Consider the following 18965-nt stretch of genomic DNA (forward strand, 5'->3'; position numbering starts at 1 on the left):
CGAACACTGTTTAGACCAGCTGATTGTTCGGATTAGCCTACAAAATTTAAATAGAATATCGATTATCATAGGTAGGGAAACCACAAATAATGAAAAACACAATTGATTCAACTCGGAATAAAATACATTTATTTATTTATTTGAAACAAGTTGAAAAATAAATTGTTAAAAGGTCATTGAACACTATGTTGCTAAAGTCTACTACTGGCTGCAGCTTATTAAAAGACAGGAAAATCAAGTTGAAAACTCTTCGCTTCCATCAATCAGTGTATTTGTTCTCCTTATTTATCCAGTCGCGTTATCACAATCATCACGAAAGTCACTACAATTCGGCAACCAATCTACTTTGCTACTTCACAATTCTCTTTATAAAAAAGAAAAAAATTAAATATGAAAGACAATTTGTTACCAATATAAAGTACTATATATTGATTCTTAGCATAAAAAATACATTTACTGTAGGAATAGTACAAATATGTAGCAGTTTGGACGTCCTCACAAACAAATTAAACACCATTTGTATATAAAATTATATAAAAAACACATAAATACCCCACTGCTGCAGAAAACCTACAGACTAAGCTAATTTCTAATTGCCTTGTTAGATTTTCACTAAAGAATATCCTTTAAATTGACACATTTAAATAACTGTACCAGAGAACTGGGGCATTGCTTGGTGTTTAATTTGCTTGGGAGGACGTCCAAGCCGCTACAGATTTTTGTTAGGCCTACAGAAAATGTATTTTTTATTCGGAACCAATTAATTCTAATGATTAATCTGCTCTTATATTCACATCTCAAAATGTATAAATGTAAATAAATATTTATTAAAAACAGTTCATAAACATTCTGAATATTCTATGATGTCCGATCATTCTAGGACAGTGGTGGGAAGCGACACCATGGCCACAGGAAAAAGTCCAAACAAGACAGGCTTCAGGAGAAGAGGAAAATGTTGTTGATGGCCCATCCTCTGTCTGTCGTGCTGACTGTCTCGCTGAAAGGTAATTATACAACCTAATCTGGTGGTATTGGTTTTTAAGCCAAGTTTTACCACCAACATGCTATCTCTATAAATAAAATATAATATTTTTAAAAACTATATAACTTTTATGTCTGTATTAATTTTTTCCAAAGTAAGTTGGGTTTGGTATCAGATCAAAGTTATGTAAATTCTTTTTCGTATTAGCCATTGCGAAACTTCATAGGGCAAATAGAACTCATCTTAGAGAATATTTTAGATTGGCACACACGCCAAAAAAGGTGAATTTTTACCTTTTTAAAATATGTATATTAAAAAAACTGTCAAAGGTATATTTAAAATACCCCTGCCGCAGTAAACCTGCAGACTAAGCGAATTTCCATTTGCCTGAATAACAGTAGTTGATTTAACGAGTACCAAAATTTGCCGCTACAGGGAGGCTAATTAAGTGTGTTTTTTAGTAAAATATTAATAGCTTACTACAAATAAATAAATTTGCCAAGTTTGATAAAAATATATCCATAAACAAGCAAACTACAACATTTTACAATATTCTCCATAAGAATAACACTTTCTGCAGGTTCTTCCTATTCAGCTCAAGGGCATCTGCCGCTATCGCACCGGTAGGTGTCTGCAGCATTCTCTTTGACTGTATGTTGCCTTCTGTGCTTTCCCAGCTCCTTTGATGTTCTATGCCCATCCACTGGGGAACAGCTCTCCGTGCTGTGTTGTAACCAATACCACATGTCGGCTCTGAACCCAAGAGCAGGCTTTCAGCTCCTTTATGTGCACACTTGTCAGCTCCCTCATTGCCAGCTATACCTTTGTGCCCTAGAACCCAACTAAGGATAGCCTTGTTGTTCTCTCCCAGGGCTTTCATGGCCTGATGACAGTCCCATACTGCCTTAGAGGTCAATTAAAAACTGTCAAGTGCCATTAGCGCTGCTTTGCTGTCCGAGTTCATGTATATAGTCTGGCCTGTCAGACCGCGCTCCAAAAAAGAAGCTGCAACATCTTCTTAAAGCGGAGTGTGGTTTTACTCTTGCACACTCGGACAGGGCAACAACTCTCTCACCGTCCCACACAGAGATGCTTGTGCTCTCCTACTTTCGAGCATATTGCCTACCCACCTCACAACAGTGATTTCCAAATTCATTGATACCAGCTTTGATACAATAGAGCGAGTACTAGTGTTGTAAAAAGCTCCTTCTATATCAAGGAATGCAGCCGCCGCTATTTCCTCGTTTGAGATATCATTTTCAATTTTTCAACCAGCGCATGCAGGGCTGTTTCACATGACTTTTCTTTCTGATAGGCATGTTGGTTCGGGTGCAAAGGACTGGGTGAGGGGGTCTTGCTAATTCCTTAGCTTTGCCATGGGCGCGGCCACACCATGTTACGGCCCTGCTCACAGGTCAACATCAGCTCCACCAGTTCAGTGTTGGAAGTGTTTGTAACTTTGTGATATTGTCTGTACTCCAGATGGTCAGGGGAGCATCAGTCTAGAGTTCTCCTACCTAGTCAGGCTGCACATTGTCACAGTCAAGCCAAAGCTGAAACTGTCCTCACAGGTCAACATCAGCTCCACCAGTTCAGTGTTGGAAGTGTTTGTAACTTTGTGATATTGTCTGTACTCCAGATGGCCAGGGAAGCATCAGTCTAGAGTTCTCCTACCTCGTCAGGCTGCACATTGTCACAGTCAAGCCAAAGCTGAAACTGTCCTCACAGGTCAACATCAGCTCGACCAGTTCAGTGTTGTAAGTGTTTGTAACTTTGTGATATTGTCTGTACTCCAGATGGTCAGGGAAGCATCAGTCTAGAGTTATCCTACCTAGTCAGGCTGCACATTGTCACAGTCAAGCCAAAGCTGAAACTGTCCTCACTGGTCAACATCAGCTCCACCAGTTCAGTGTTGGAAGTGTTTGTAACTTTGTGATATTGTCTGTACTCCAGATGGCCAGGGAAGCATCAGTCTAGAGTTCTCCTACCTAGTCAGGCTGCACATTGTCACAGTCAAGCCAAAGCTGAAACTGTCCTCACAGGTCAACATCAGCTCCACCAGTTCAGTGTAGGAAGTGTTTGTAACTTTGTATATTGTCTGTACTCCAGATGGCCAGGGAAGCATCAGTCTAGAGTTCTCCTACCTAGTCAGGCTGCACATTGTCACAGTCAAGCCAAAGCTGAAACTGTCCTCACAGCTCAACATCAGCTCCACCAGTTCAGTGTTGTAAGTGTTTGTAACTTTGTGATATTGTCTGTACTCCAGATGGCCAGGGAAGCATCAGTCTAGAGTTCTCCTACCTAGTCAGGCTGCACATTGTCACAGTCAAGCCAAAGCTGAAACTGTCCTCACAGGTCAACATCAGCTCCACCAGTTCAGTGTTGTAAGTGTTTGTAACTTTGTGATATTGTCTGTACTCCAGATGGCCAGGGAAGCATCAGTCTAGAGTTCTCCTACCTAGTCAGGCTGCACATTGTCACAGTCAAGCCAAAGCTGAAACTGTCCTCACAGGTCAACATCAGCTCCACCAGTTCAGTGTTGTAAGTGTTTTTAACTTTGTGATATTGTCTGTACTCCAGATGGTCAGGGAAGCATCAGTCTAGAGTTCTCCTACCTAGTCAGGCTGCACATTGTCACAGTCAAGCCAAAGCTGAAACTGTCCTCACAGGTCAACATCAGCTCCACCAGTTCAGTGTTGTAAGTGTTTGTAACTTTGTGATATTGTCTGTACTCCAGATGGTCAGGGAAGCATCAGTCTAGAGTTCTCCTACCTAGTCAGGCTGCACATTGTCACAGTCAAGCCAAAGCTGAAACTGTCCTCACAGGTCAACATCAGCTCGACCAGTTCAGTGTTGTAAGTGTTTGTAACTTTGTGATATTGTCTGTACTCCAGATGGTCAGGGAAGCATCAGTCTAGAGTTCTCCTACCTCGTCAGGCTGCACATTGTCACAGTCAAGCCAAAGCTGAAACTGTCCTCACAGGTCAACATCAGCTCCACCAGTTCAGTGTTGTAAGTGTTTTTAACTTTGTGATATTGTCTGTACTCCAGATGGTCAGGGAAGCATCAGTCTAGAGTTCTCCTACCTCGTCAGGCTGCACATTGTCACAGTCAAGCCAAAGCTGAAACTGTCCTCACAGGTCAACATCAGCTCCACCAGTTCAGTGTTGTAAGTGTTTGTAACTTTGTGATATTGTCTGTACTCCAGATGGTCAGGGAAGCATCAGTCTAGAGTTCTCCTACCTCGTCAGGCTGCACATTGTCACAGTCAAGCCAAAGCTGAAACTGTCCTCACAGGTCAACATCAGCTCCACCAGTTCTGTCAAGTAAGTGGTTTTTTTTTTTAACTGTTAATAAATTGTTGTAAGTATTTTGAGATGAGCTGGTTTACGGGATTAGAAAGATTCCTTCACGGCACATGAACCATGAAAACAAATTCTCTCTATTTTCTCGTACTTGTGTAACTCTAATCTTCTGTGTTAGAAAATACAGACACTTATAGTTTACTTTTCAAATTGTTATGTTTGATTTACCGTTTTAGTTTTTAGTGCCAGAAGAAACCCATTCTTATTAGGTAGGTTAAGTATGCTATCCCAACCACAAACCTTATTAATTATTATACTTCTGATAATTTTGTACTTAACTTTGTTAAGCTGTAAAATACATAAACTATTAGAAATAGGCTTAGCAGGCTATTTTTAGATGTAGGTTAGTTTAATTTCAGACAATACTCCTTCAGATGAATTTCTATGTTCTTTCTATGCTCATATTTGTTTTTGCAGCTCTGTTGAAGAAATGTATGTGATTTCCCCATAAAAGAATGTTTATTTTAAGGAAATCATATAAACTTACTCTTTCTTATTTATTATCATAATCAACTGTAACCTACTACTGTGCCACATATTTTACGTTGAACACTGTTTTAGCAAGCTACTACACAGTGAACACATCTTGACAGAGCTGTTCCCCGAGGACTTTGGCGAAGGCAGCCCCAACACTGCAAACTATTACCAGCTAAAGCTAGTATGTTTTCTTTTATTGTTTACTTTTTTATTATTCATAACTAAACCTACTACTTCTACAAACAATTGTTTTACACAGCAAATTTATAGGCAGAGGGTTAAGCCTACTATACAACTAGGGTACACCAACTGGTAAAAAGCACTTTGTGTCCCTGAGTTGTTTTTTATACACCCATCAAAGTGTTCCACCATCACCTTACCAATCCTTACCGTCCTCACCTTCAAATCATAAATTTACTGCTTTGATTCCAAGAGAGATAGTTTCCTTACCCAGATGCCGTTATTTGTCTTTAGGCTATCAATTAATGGTGCTTGTCGACATAAAACAACACACATAATAACAAGAAAATGGTTTGGACTGTTCCCTCACAAAAAGGTTGAAAATAACCAAGGTTTAAACAAAATAACAAAAATAAATATCATATTTGATAGTTGATAGTCTCAATTATTGTGGAAGCAGGCCAGCTCTATCCCTTAATACAGTATACAAACCAGGGACAAACTTTGATTTCAGGCGGGTATCGACAGTTTTGACAGTAGCGAGCTAGGACTGGCGTATATCTGGGCTCAAAGGATGTGTGGGCTCAACTTTGTCTCTTGTAAGAGCGGAGACGATGACATACAGGCTGGTAAAGCTCTTTTACCTTCACGACAAGTCAGCCAACTGTACCTGCCTAACACCATCTCTGCTATCAAACGCAGGCTCAAAGCTAGAATTGCTTTGTGTCAACAGATACAGCTGCTTGGTGAGTCTTAAATTTATTTTGTGTAAATCTTCTATATTTTTTTTATTTCTGCTTCTTTTTTATTGCTATATTATTTGACTAGGTGATTATTTTTGTCACCAGAAAGATAATTCGTTTTTTTAGAGGTTGCTACTTTTCTCTATTCTGTGTTTTACATATAGTGGTAGTTAGGTTTTAGGGAAATAGTGTAATTGATATAGTGTAGGGTTTCTATCTTGGAGGTCCAGAAATCTCAACATTTTGCCAGTAGATAGTGTGTTTAAGCTATGTGATAGTTATATGACCCATTGGCTAGGATAAGCTATGTGTGATCAGTAACCATGGCAACATTAGTAGCCTGTGATAATCTCGTGTTACATAAGTAACCATGACAACTTGTTGCTCATTTTACATAAGTAACCATGACAACTTGTTGCTCATTTTGCATAAGTAACCATGACAAATTTTTGAATGCGTTGAAGAAGAGTACGACAAAAAAGAAGTACAACCAAGAAAGAATAACAATGTTTTTATGTTGTCATCTTTATCTTCTTTTTATGATCGTTCTTATTATTTTAAGTATTGTCATGTATTTTAGACTTAATTAATGATGAAGCTATTACCGGACATATAAATTTCTTATATGCTCATATAAGAATTAATTAAAGGATAAATTTTGGTTTGTTTGAGCTTAAAGCTTTGGTTTGTTGTTGTTTAAAAATTAATTGAATACGGCTTTTGATTTATTACTCATAACATTAAGAGTAACTACCAGGCCTTAGACAATTGAGTACCGTAAATCAGGCTTGACCCGGACACTTTTTTGCTATTTTTAGGTTATAGCGACTTTGTGTTTTGAATATCGACAATAAAAATATTACCATCTTGAAGAGCGTCTTTCATTTATTATTTCCTTAACCCAGATCTTTCTTTAGATGTTAACATTAATTAAATATAAAATAAAATAAAGTGTCCGGGTCAACCCACCCAATCGGGGTTAAGTCGGACACGTATTTAATGATGCTAAAATCCTGCAAACTAACCTCTCCTGTCCGGCTTTGGACAGTGCTTTGAGTCGTCTGATGTCTTTTAACATATCAATGACGTTTAAAATGTTGTTAGTAAGGTAAGTTAGTCAAGGAACTCTAAAATAACATCACATTTTAAGGGGTTCAATATTTTAAGCATAGATTAAGATAAAATAGGAACCAAAAGCATAAATAAATACATGTGGAGTTGTAATAGTCAATGACAACAGATTAGGATATTGAACAAAACAGTTTAAACAAACAATTAATTATTTATTACGGGTACAGTATATGGTTTTAAAGTTTAAACAAACATATGAAAAATTGACACTAGGCCTACAAAATGGCGTAGAAGCCGTTGTTACCGTACGTTAAGTCTTTAACAAACGTTATATCCAGAAAACGAGTTCTTAAAGGAAAAAGAGACAAGCCTGTCATTTTTGTAGTTAAATTTCGGTGGTTCGAGCCTTCTTTCGATCTGGTCATAGTCTATGAAACACCTGTCTTCTGGATCTGGCCACTTGAAACTGGCTTTCTCCACATTTCGGGCACATCTTACAAACAGTTCCATGGCTTTACCCTCTACAAGGGCCACATAAAACTTTACTGATTTCTTCCCGGGGAACTTTACTAATAGCCAATCGCCGACCTCGGGGTCTTTGAAGACTAAATGTTCGTCGTCCTCTGGCGGATCTTCATTAAATTCGTCTGAGAATTCCTTTAGCGAAAGAAGATCGTCATCAGGGTTTGAGCTCTCCGATTCGTCTTCGATTTGTTTCCGCTTCCTCTGCTTCCTGGGTGGAGACAAGTCAGATGGGAGGTCAGTAGAAGTTGTAGGGATTGCGTTCTCAATCACGTCATCTTGGGATACACTTTTCCCTGGTGTAACATTGAGTCTTTTTTTTGCCTTCCTTCTGCCTGCGCCTGGTGCTTCATATCTGAGCTTTGATAGTAGTTCGATGACGCCTTCTCCAACCAAATTTTTGGCTTTTTCAGTCGGAGTTTCTGGTTGTGTGGTGGTTGGTAGTTTATTTTAAACCACTTGGGCGTCTAATGGTACAATTCCACATGCCTTAAATCCCGCTTGAAGGTTTTTCGCAGCGTTTGAGGAGATCGCAGACATCAGTTCATTCAGGAGGCTTGGAAAATGGTTTTTTGGCAGGTTGGAGAGCCGACGATCGGCATTTAGCTTCCATTTGCAAAGGATGTCCCTCCAGGCACCTTTCAGAGGCCTAAAAAAGGCAACGTCGAGCGGTTGTAACAGATGTGTTGCGTTAGGAGGAAGACAAACAAACAACACGTTGTTTTCACTGCAAAGGTTTATTACCTCTGGTGAAAAATGGGTGGACAGGTTGTCACCGATCATAACCTTGGTGCCCTCTTTGGATCGGGCCCAAGGCAAAACGATGGTCTTAAACCAATCGGTGAATGTGGTCTCATCTATCCACCCACTCTTCGACCGGTTGTATCTGGTCCCATTTGGACCCCCAACGACCCACAAGTCCCACAGACGTTCTGCTTTGTAGCAGACGTAGGGTGGAAGTAGTTCTCCAGTCGCACTGCCGGCGAACATCAGAGAGATTGCACTCTTCGACGAGTTGAGAACCCTCTCCGGGTACTTCGTCCCTCTTTTGAAGATGCACTTTTTGGAACCTGGATCGTCCGTCAGGTTAGTTTCATCATAGTTGATGATGTTTTCAGGTGGGATTTTGTCCAGTGTTTGTGCAAGGTTTTCAAAGTACGTAGTGACACATACTGCATCGATCTGGAAGAAAAAATTGTTTTTAAAAATAAAACTTGAAAAGGTAAGGTACCGTACCAGTAGGCTATTCAAAACAGACATAGGTAGGTTCCGTAGGACCTATGTAAAAATCAAACAAGGCTCGTATAGTCCCACCCCAAAAAATAAGATACAGTAGAGTCCCGCAAACTCGGCATAATGTGGGCTGGAAGGGTGCCGAGTTTATGAAATGCTGGGTTATCGGGAACTAGGGTAAAAAATTAAAACAATAAAATTGTTAAGCCTTTTACCTGTCTTCTTTATTTATATTTATAATACAAGTCAGTATTAAGTCATCAGATACAGTACAACAAATCCTTTTTACAAGTTACGAATGATTTTACTTGAACTGGTTTGAGTCCATGTTGAACTCGGACTCAAAAAATCACTAATTTTCTGAGCTAGGTGATCGCCGAGTTATCCAGACTGCCGTCTTATCGAGTGCCGAGTTTGCGGGACTCTACTGTATTTTTAAAAGCAGTTTGGTGACTTTTCAAAGCAATTTTCAACGTCTATAACTGTGTCTAAAAACCTACCGTCGCATTTCTATTTTAAAATGTACCGGATGTTTTATTTTATATTTTCAGGGACCAAGGGGGGCCTTTGGGCCCTATAGCTCCCCCCCGCTTGTAACCGCCACTGATGATAGCCTAGATTAAAGTAAAAACTATCATAGTTTGTAGACTAGATTTTAGCAAAACATTACCTGGTAGGTCTAGTTAGGTAAGGCCTAGTTAGGTAGGCTTAGTTAGATAGGCCTAGTTAGGTAGGCTTAGTTAGATAGGCCTAGTTAGGTAGGCTTAGTTAGATAGGCCTAGTTAGGTAGGCTTAGTTAGATTGGCCTAGTTAGGTAGGCCTAGTTAGGTAGGCCTAGTTGGGAAGGCCTAGTTATGAATTTTTCTTACCTTTGCTCGTCGAAATGTTATATTTCTGCACATGCGCAGACGAAGATGATGGTTCCTGTTCATAAAGCCATCCACCCAATCCTCACCGGGAAAATTGTCCTTAAATACTTCTACATTCCTTCCATCTTTGTCTAGGTAGAGTTTTGCTAGAAATCTAATCTCTAGTCTTGTAAACGGAAATCCCCATTCCGCCACCTTCTCAATGTGGGCTGCCATCACCTGCTCTTCTTTTGTAGTAAATACTGGCTGCCTTCCGTGGGTGCCTTTATGTTTGCCAGTAACATGGTCGCTTATAGTAGATTTCGGCAAACCATATTTCTCTGCCGCAGCTCTTATGCTCAGTCTCTTTTCTTTCACTTCCTTCACCGCTTCTTCAATTAATTGTAATCTTGAAGCACTCATGATGAATCACAGCGAAAAAACTAATAAACTTTCATAAACTAGGTATCATACAATATGAAGAGTTGGAGACGTAACATAACATAACCAAAACGGGTAGGTTAGGTAGTAAAGAAAGCGCGTAATTTTGGGCGGGAATCCAATGTTCGAGCAGTCGCCGGGCGACAAGCGCTGCCACGGAGTAGACCGCTGGAAGTGTCATACTCTAAACCGGTGAACGTAAAAAGCGCATTATATATATTTATATATACGGAGTATAATATTAAATTGCATCAAATAATGCGGTATTAAATTCTAAATATTTCCATACCAGTTACAACCCGACACGACAATAATTATGAAAACTATACATATAAGTTAGACATGCATATTTCATTTTGGGAAAAAATGAATGTTGGTAGACCTGTTAGTTGACATCAAAAAAGGTTAAATACGTGATTCTAACTGGTGCAGTTGATTCGACTATGTTCTTTTCTGTCTAGTGACGTAGAACCAGGCCATTATTGATGCAGGTTAGTTTACAAATAATGTAGTTTGTAGAAAAGCGCTGTCTGTCCGGGTCAAGACCCCCTGTCCGGGTCTAGCCTGATTTACGGTATTTGACCTTATAAAAAAATTAATTATATTCATTCATAAATAATTAATACAATTTCCATGATTTTTTTTTATGCATTAAAATAAGCTGTAGGGAAATATCCAGGAATTCTTGAATTTCCAGCGGGAAAGTATGAGAATTATATAGGCATTTTTTATCCATCAGTTGTAAGGACACCCTGTATATCCAGAGAGGATGCAATTGAATTATCCTATTGAAGTATGTGCTATGTGTAATTGCATGAAGTTTTATATAGTATGTGGAACTATTACAGAGCATGGTAAGCTGGAGGAGGCGGAGATACGACAGATGTTTCCTCCAAAACTGGTGTCCGGGCTGACACAGTGGACACCACTCAGCTGGGCTCAGTACGAGGCTCTGGGCTTCACATCCAACATGGTGGAACACCACTACGTCACTGAGAGAGATATATTGTACAAGGGTACATTGGTGCGGGGATCTGGTGAGTCACATGTACAGTAGAACACCAACCATCCGAATCACTTAAAGGAAAAAAATTAAATTCTGCCAGAAAAATTTTAGTTTATTGCAGGCAACAAGTCATCTACCTAGCTCAATTGTATTAGGCTTTATATAAAAAAAAATCCTCTATTCCTGTTTTTTACCATCCAGAAAGAGTTAAACCAAGTTAAACTTAAAGGAACACCTTAGAACTCTCAGCATCTTGTATGTCACATAAATGATCACAGTAGATTGATCACAGTAGATCTATCAACAAATAAAGGGAAAAGTGTAATTTTGACAGGAGCACACCTAGTGAGTAACTCATTTAACTTTGTTTGTTTTTTTTATATAAAGTGGCTACATCTGCTCTATATAGATGGGATGTCTACTTCAAGTATCTAGTTGATTTTAAATGTAATACTAGCCAGAAAAACCTTTAAGTACCCCACAGATGTTGTGTTTCACCTATTCAAACATACTATCAGGACCATGTACTTCTCCTCATTCAGTTTGCATAACATTTGTTTGGCTCATGTACTGTCTTGTTGTAGCTCGTTTGACAGTGGCTGTTGCTATCAAGCAGTGCTACCCCCTTCTGCCCCCAGTGTTCACTCTGCAAGCTTCTTACGAGAACAAGACCATTCAGGCCTCTAACAATGACTCCATCAGGGTAGGATATTGTAATTTACTACAGCCACTACATATAATCCTACTTGAATCACAACATGTTTTGCTCTAACAGGTTCTTTCACAAAACAATAAATAACATTGACATCGTCACAGATTATCGCTAAAACTTTGTTTAAAGTTCATTTTTGGTGATGACGAGTTTATGTCATTTAAAGGATTATTGCAGACATTTCCCGACACAATTACATAGGTAAAAAACAAATTTTCATGACGTTTAGAGATCTTAGAACCTGACACCATTTTCAGTTCAGAGAGTACCTACCTTACTTACTTGCTTTCCGTGTTCGGAAATCAGGCTTCACTTTTCCAAAAATTAGCTACCGATATGGCTACATTACACGGTGTGGAAGACCCTAAATCGATTCAGGGTCGAAGTACCAAAATGCAAGACAAACATGCAGAAATGGGGTCTCTTATCAGACGAGGAAAACATCTTGTGTGCGTGTGGTGCTGTTCAGGATCCCGGCCATCTGCTGATCTGTCCATGCCTAGATCAGTCTTGCACATTAGATGATCTTTTACATACAGCACATACATACAATTTTTATATCTAAATAGTCAGTATTTTTTAGGCGTCGCTTATATAGTCCGGGAAAATTGTCTGGTTGTGGACTATGACGTCCCGAGCTCGTGAACCGTCCCTAACTGACACTTTTCTTCAACCTACCTCTGAAGAAGTCCTACATTAAATTAGGACAAAATATCAGTGTTATGTTTTGTGACTTTTTACTGTGTGTCCATTAGTTCCTGGACTCTAACTTTATCAGGCAAGCTAGCTCAACAATTATCTTCTTCTCCAAAAATGTTCTTGTTTTGTTTTAGGTGTTTTTTTACCATAGGACAGAATCAGATTCCAGATCCTGAAACTAGGTAAAAAATCCTTTTCTAACTGTGACGGAAAATGTCTGCAATAATCCCTCAAATAATATTAAAAGCTTATTTATTGCTAGTAATATGTATTTCATATAGGATATAGAGCGGGAGGTGAATGCCTACTTCAAGGAGCTGATAGACAAGACCAAATCTGTCCACAATCTGCTGACAGCCCAAGTGTTGCGTCTTGTCACCAACTTTGACCTTCTCTTGGAGGCTTCCACCAACCAGGACTTCCCACGGGACAAGATATTCATCCAATCCAACAGGTTAGCATTACTTCGTTTAATACCCAAGGTTCAACCAATAAACATATAGAATAAAACTGACCAACAGCTACAAAAATAGAGTTTAATCATGTTTTTACAAACATTATAATCCCAAAAGGTGAGTTTTTTCTGCAGAATGGTGTGTAAAACATCAAAATGATGAGAAAACACAAAGAACTATGTTAAGTGTACTGCATATAACCTTGATTAACCAGAGTAATAGAGGGGTTGAAGGCTCCGGATAACTGAAACCCTGGTCAATCCAACATGGTACTTAATACCAGGGTGTCTACCAGACGGAAAAGTGGGATTTTGAAAGTTTGGAATCAGTTGTGAAAACGTAATGATTTTCTACCGTAGGTTCGTAACTATCCAACTCACAAAATTTGGGATGGGCGGATCCTGAAATGATCTAGATTTTCTCAGTGTTTGATTCGTTCCCATCTTCAGTGACTTCGAAGGCATCGCGAGTGACGATGATGACGTTTCCACGATCTTCAGAAATGTCGCCGGAATTGCGGGTTTACGATGAAATCTCAGAGATTGCGAGAAATGTTCAGAATGATTCCACCAACCTAAGAGACGATGATGATGTCATTGTGATCGCTTTGCACTTGCACTATGACTGCAAGACAAGTCGAAGATGGCGCCATGACCGCAAGACATGTTGAAGATAGCACCGCACATGAGGGACAAGTTTACGATGGTGCCATTGCCGTGGGACATGTTGACGATAATGCCGTGGCCGCGGGACATGTTGACGATAGTGCCGTGCCTGCGAGACATATTGAAGATAGCGCCGTGACTACAGTATATGTTGACGATTGCGTCGCAGAGTGGGACATGTTAACAATGGTTTTGTGATCATGTGAGATGTTTAAGATAGCGCTGTGACCGCAAGCCTTGTTGATGATGGCGCCGTGATTGCAAGAAATCTTTGCGCTGCCAGGAGATTACACTGTGACCACGGGATATGTTGGTCATGGCCCCGTGATCGCAAGATATTTTTATGATTTTTATAATTGTGATCCATGTTGAAGATTGGGGTTGCCGCGACACATGCTGACTTGACACTATGGCGTCATCCAAGATGGAAAAACATAGAAAATGGACTGAGTTAGGATCAGGATTTTTTTATGGAAAAGAAAAGTTGGGAAAATTTTGTGAATTTAATTTCAAAAATCTGGTTGACACCCTAAATAGGGACACAAAAATCCATAAAAAAATACAATAATTCTTATTTGAGCGGAGCAAGTGAAGCTCTTATGCATTTCGCCATACGTAAACTCCTCCTAGATGGCTGAAGCAATTGTTATCAAATTTTGTATGATGAAAAAGACCATATTGGTAAGTGCAAAGACGTATATGATAATAAAAATTTTCTCAGGAATCTGCCCCACGAATTTTATGATATCATTGGTTATGTATTAACTTGACATATAGTATTTTATATAAACTGTTTAATTTAATTTAAAATTGAATTTTATATTTAATTCTAAAATAAATAATAGATGTGTAACTATTTTATACAGCAGATCTAAAGAACAGTATAATATTGACTCGAGGTCACGGCGTGATCGTCTAAATGACCCACGATTGTCGAAATGACCTGCGGTCACGGCGCAATAGTCCAAATGACTCGTGGTCACGGCACGATCGGCAAAATGACTCGAGGTCACGGCACGATCGTCTAAATTACTTGTGGTGACGGCGCAATCGTCCAAATGACTCGTGGTCACGGCGCAATCGTCCAAATGAATCGTGGTCACAGGGCAATCGTCCAAATGACTCGTGGTCACGGCGCTATCGTCGAAATGACTCGAGGTCAAGGCGCGATCGTCGAAATGACCCGCAGTCACGGCGCGATCGTCAAAATGAACTGAGGTCACGGCGAGATCGTCGAAATGACTCGCGGTCACGGCGCGATCGGTGAAATGACTTACGGTCATGGCGCGTTCGTCTAAATGACTTCGCCTCCTGCGTTCATGGAACTATCTTGAACATCTCTTGCGATAGCGGCGTTATCGTCACTCGCAAAGCGGCAAAATCACCAACGATCGGATCAAATCCCGTTCTGAAATTTCCCGAGTAAAATGTAATCCTGTCCCGAAAATCTGGAACATTTTTTCCCCGAAAATTTCTTTAAATTTTGGGACCCGTCCATCCTTATTATTGAGTCATTGATTATTATTTACACTTAGTGTAAGTCTGCTTTTTAGGAGTGGAAAGGGGAAATGAAAATGTTAGGCCTATCTGAGATTGAGGTTTGGGGGCTCCCTGGATTTTGTAAACCATTGATAAGGAAGTTCCCAGTTTAGGGTGTAGTAATATTTTCTTTAAATTGGCTGGTTGTTGGAATGTAGTTGTGGGAGGTTTTTCCAAGAAGTCTTTGGTGTGTGGGGATGCTCTGAGGATTTTGAATCCATCTTTTAGGATTGTGTTTAAGGATTGGAGTCCGTGGTGATAAGTTACAGGTTTTGTCGGGAGTTTCTTTTTTGAGTAGGCCTATCGTTAGTGGTTTCTGATTGTGCAAGACAAATAAGATTTTCAACCAGATTGGCCCGATTATCTCTTTAGTAAGAGAGTTTTTAATTTTGTCATTGAACTTTAAGTTCTATGTCAGAGGAGCAAATTCTTTTGGCTTTCAAGGCTTGACTGTAAGGAATTGAAAGCTTACCAACAAGATAGTCATTATTAATTATATTATGCATATCTAACTACGTAGTCTAAACATATAAAATGAATTTTCAATAAAGAAAATATACCTAGTAACAAACAACCAGTAAACAACAACAACACGCAACATAGCAACCAAAACATTGACCTTTTCTCAAAACGTCTGGAAACAGAAAAACAAAAGTAAGGATATAGAAGCAGACTCTAGGAGAAAGACCCAGTCCAAATCAGACTGAAATTGACAATATAGTTAAAAGACAATAACCATCGATGCATCAAGGCTTGACACCCCAGAGCATGCCTTCACCGTCGATGCATTGATGTTTGAAACTGGGAGGGTTAAAACACTAGGAATAGAAATACAATTTGAACAATACATTTTTTGTTTACTTTTCTTGAGATAGTATAGTTTTATGACATAATTTCAGTGGTATCTTTGACCACAATTGAGTCGCCACCAGGTTGATCCGCCCCCGGTTAATTGAGGTTCTGTATGTTGCAAATATGTTTTTTTTTAATCTTAATGCTATGTAGTTTTATGTGTTAGAGATTTCAAGTACCAAAACAACATATATCAAACAGATTTTCAGGCCTACTGTAGTTTTTTCTTGGATATAAACTCCTAGGTCATGTTATTATAAAATTATTAAATTAATCAAATAGTCATGCGATGATGACAACTCACCAAAATGTGCTGTTTAAACTGTTTAAAGTGAACATCAGTGAAGGATGATGTGATAATCTAGTTACTCGTACTTAACCTAGACTTGAGATTAACTGATTATTTCGCAAGAATAGTTTATTGGAATCCCCATGATTAAGTAAATATAGGTCCAGTTTTGAACAATCAAAAATTAACGGCAGACAACATTCACTAGTTTGGACCTTAAGGCTACTGAAAATATCAAACTTGTTCCAAGGTCAAATTGGAGGCCATTGTCCTTCTAGATAACTTAAATGATTTTGTTTGTTTGCAGGGGTCGAAACAGAGCTTGGCCGTTCAAACAGATGGAACTGAGCAGTGGAGCATTCCACTTCACCCAGAGATAACTTTCCACAATGTGATATTTGTATAATATTGTGTGTTAGTTTACAGATTTGTATTTTAAGTTAGTACTCTAATCCTGTGTCAATAAATAATCTACATATTTCATTGTAAAGTTGTTTTAGTCTGTATCCAAATTTTTGTGGTCTGCTATATAATTTCAATAGCAGAGAACAATCAGTTAACAGTTGTATGTTTCTTATTTGGTTGTAATAATTTAGAAATTGTACCCAGTCTAAGGTTAAGTTTATGGAAGGCTACCTGACCACATGGATAGGACAGGACAGTGGCCTTCTGCCATGCTAGTGAATCCCAGTCACACATGAATGAAACACCAAAAAGTGTAAATGTGATAATAATAAGAAATTTTAATTAATTTGTTATTTGATAAAAAAAAAAAAACAAGATACCATATCATAGTTTAATCCCTGGGCTGGCCAGAAGTTGTTCCAGAAGATTGTCTTCAGCTGATCAATAAGGATGAATAGGATGACGAATCTAAAAGAGAGTAGGTTTAAATGTAGGGTGATATAATTTTTGTGGCATTGCTTACTAGCTAATATATATATACTGTGAAAAGCTGGTGTTATGCTTGACTCATTAAGGCTAGGGCCACACTTGGCGACTTTGTCGCGGCGACTTTTTTTGTCGCGACGACAAAGTCGCTGGGGGTGGCCACACTAGGCGACAAATTCAACCTTTCAGTTTACTTTTTTAACATACCAGTAAAAGTAGAGAGATGTTATATTGTATTTTCAAAATCGTGTCATTGATTATGGAAATAAATTAGGATCTATGACTGTTTTTGTATGTTTTTTTACCACCTTAGAATAAATCAATATTTTTACTATTAATTTCAGTACCATAAGATTTAAGTGAATCTTATTCAAATTAAATCATATCGTTATAGTATTTTCATACGTGCACCGGCGCCTCTTTATATTTCGTACTAGGTCACGTAATAGTTTTAACCATTTGCCTGCAACAAAAGAAATACAATTTTTACTAAATTAATGTGTTAAACTATGTTTTGAAAACCAATGTGGACGTCTACGTCGCCAAATCACATCATGGGATTTATTTCCCATTTAAATAAGATGAATTTAAATGAATGCTTAGGTTTACTGTGACAAATAAGGTAACCTAATGAGGTGTGCTTGTTAATTTAAATTTTGATGGGTATGAAATTAAAAGTATTTATTAAAATATTGTTATAATTAATGAAAATATATCCATAAACAAGCAAACTAAAACAGTTTATTTTTCATCAAAATGGGCATTTTAAATTTATAATTGTTTAAATTATCTCCGTAACCGTTAGGTTTACAACAACGCTTCAATTAACAAAATATTTTTTTTAGCTCAACAAAACAGTTTGGAAGGAAATTGTAAAATCTATGTTTAAGGGTGAAAAATAAGAAAAAAAACAATTTCATACCCCATTAAAGCCCCTTAAACCTCCCATTCCCATGGTCCGATCATTTTGATTTGCGAGCACGTTTGAATTAACGGTTGGTTTTAACATTTGTACCAAATTCCACTAAAATCTCATCATTTTTGCTCGAGTTATCGCGCTAATTGGCACATAGACCTAAATTTATACACTGGTAAATGCATACATATGTACTTATATATACGTATATATGAATTTGAACGGTGGATGTTTTTGCCTCTGGGGACCTCAAAACGAAAAATCAAATCGGTCCCGGGTTTAGGTCTCACCATGCAACCTAAGGTAAATAGCTTATTCCCTATAGCGAAAATTCGCTATAAGGAAGAGAAAACACAGGTATGGAGTGAATTCCCTAAAACTATCGTTTATGTATGGCGTATTTTAATTTTGTAAATTTTTAGTAATATTTTGGATGAACATAGCTTTGGTGAGCTATTGACATTGAAGACGACGCACAACATTTGAAAAATACACGAGGTTTTGGATTCCTGTTATACCAGAAGAGTTAAATCTCATATAACATATCTCATATACAGCACACATGTTAACATGTCAACACTTATTTTGTCGATGACAATATTGGTATTTTAAAAGCATATTTACCATTCAACGATTCAACAAATCCAGTCCATAACTGTACAATATAGATATGAAAATAGAGCATCAAAGGGTGTGTGAGCGAGCCACTTGTCGCCTAGTATGGCCGGTGCCATAAGATAACATGGGGAGCGTATTTGTCGCCGAGACTGAAAAACGCTCCCGGTCGCGTTTGTTTTTCTGTCGCCGGTGGTCGCTGGTCGCGAGTCGCTTAGTGTGGCCGCCTCCATTTAATGTAAAGCTACGCACTTTCATTCATTGACACAGCGACAAAGTCGCCAAGTGTGGCCCTAGCCTAACTGAAAAGGACTGCTGAATGCAATTTCAAACCTTACAAAAGTTATAGATAATTAGACCTCTGTTATTTTAACCACAGCTGTCTGTTTTATAACGACTCATATTGTATAATCTACCTGTTATTTACTTAAGTCTTAACACGTTCCCTACGTTGTATATTTCCC

At 38.5% G+C, this 18965-nt stretch overlaps 1 protein-coding gene across 1 annotated transcript in view; it reads left to right on the top strand.

The window, feature by feature from the left end:
* LOC128995321 (THO complex subunit 5 homolog) overlaps window positions 1-17217 on the top strand; it is a 59046-nt gene extending 41829 nt beyond the window's left edge. Inside the window, exons 8-19 of the mRNA XM_054420308.1 lie at window positions 881-1004; window positions 3563-3680; window positions 3720-3808; window positions 3877-3994; window positions 4034-4122; window positions 4191-4308; window positions 4909-5005; window positions 5519-5750; window positions 10711-10899; window positions 11453-11571; window positions 12561-12733; window positions 16387-17217. Coding sequence (XP_054276283.1) covers window positions 881-1004; window positions 3563-3680; window positions 3720-3808; window positions 3877-3994; window positions 4034-4122; window positions 4191-4308; window positions 4909-5005; window positions 5519-5750; window positions 10711-10899; window positions 11453-11571; window positions 12561-12733; window positions 16387-16459 — 1539 coding nt within the window. The 3' untranslated portion in view covers window positions 16460-17217. The remainder of the gene's footprint in view (window positions 1-880; window positions 1005-3562; window positions 3681-3719; window positions 3809-3876; window positions 3995-4033; window positions 4123-4190; window positions 4309-4908; window positions 5006-5518; window positions 5751-10710; window positions 10900-11452; window positions 11572-12560; window positions 12734-16386) is intronic.
* The last annotated feature ends 1748 nt before the right edge of the window (window positions 17218-18965 follow it).

Source organism: Macrosteles quadrilineatus, unplaced genomic scaffold, assembly GCF_028750875.1.
Source record: "Macrosteles quadrilineatus isolate MER2022 unplaced genomic scaffold, UCM_ALF_1.0 Scaffold_1__1_contigs__length_201487025, whole genome shotgun sequence".
In the NCBI taxonomy this organism is placed as follows: domain Eukaryota; kingdom Metazoa; phylum Arthropoda; class Insecta; order Hemiptera; family Cicadellidae; genus Macrosteles; species Macrosteles quadrilineatus.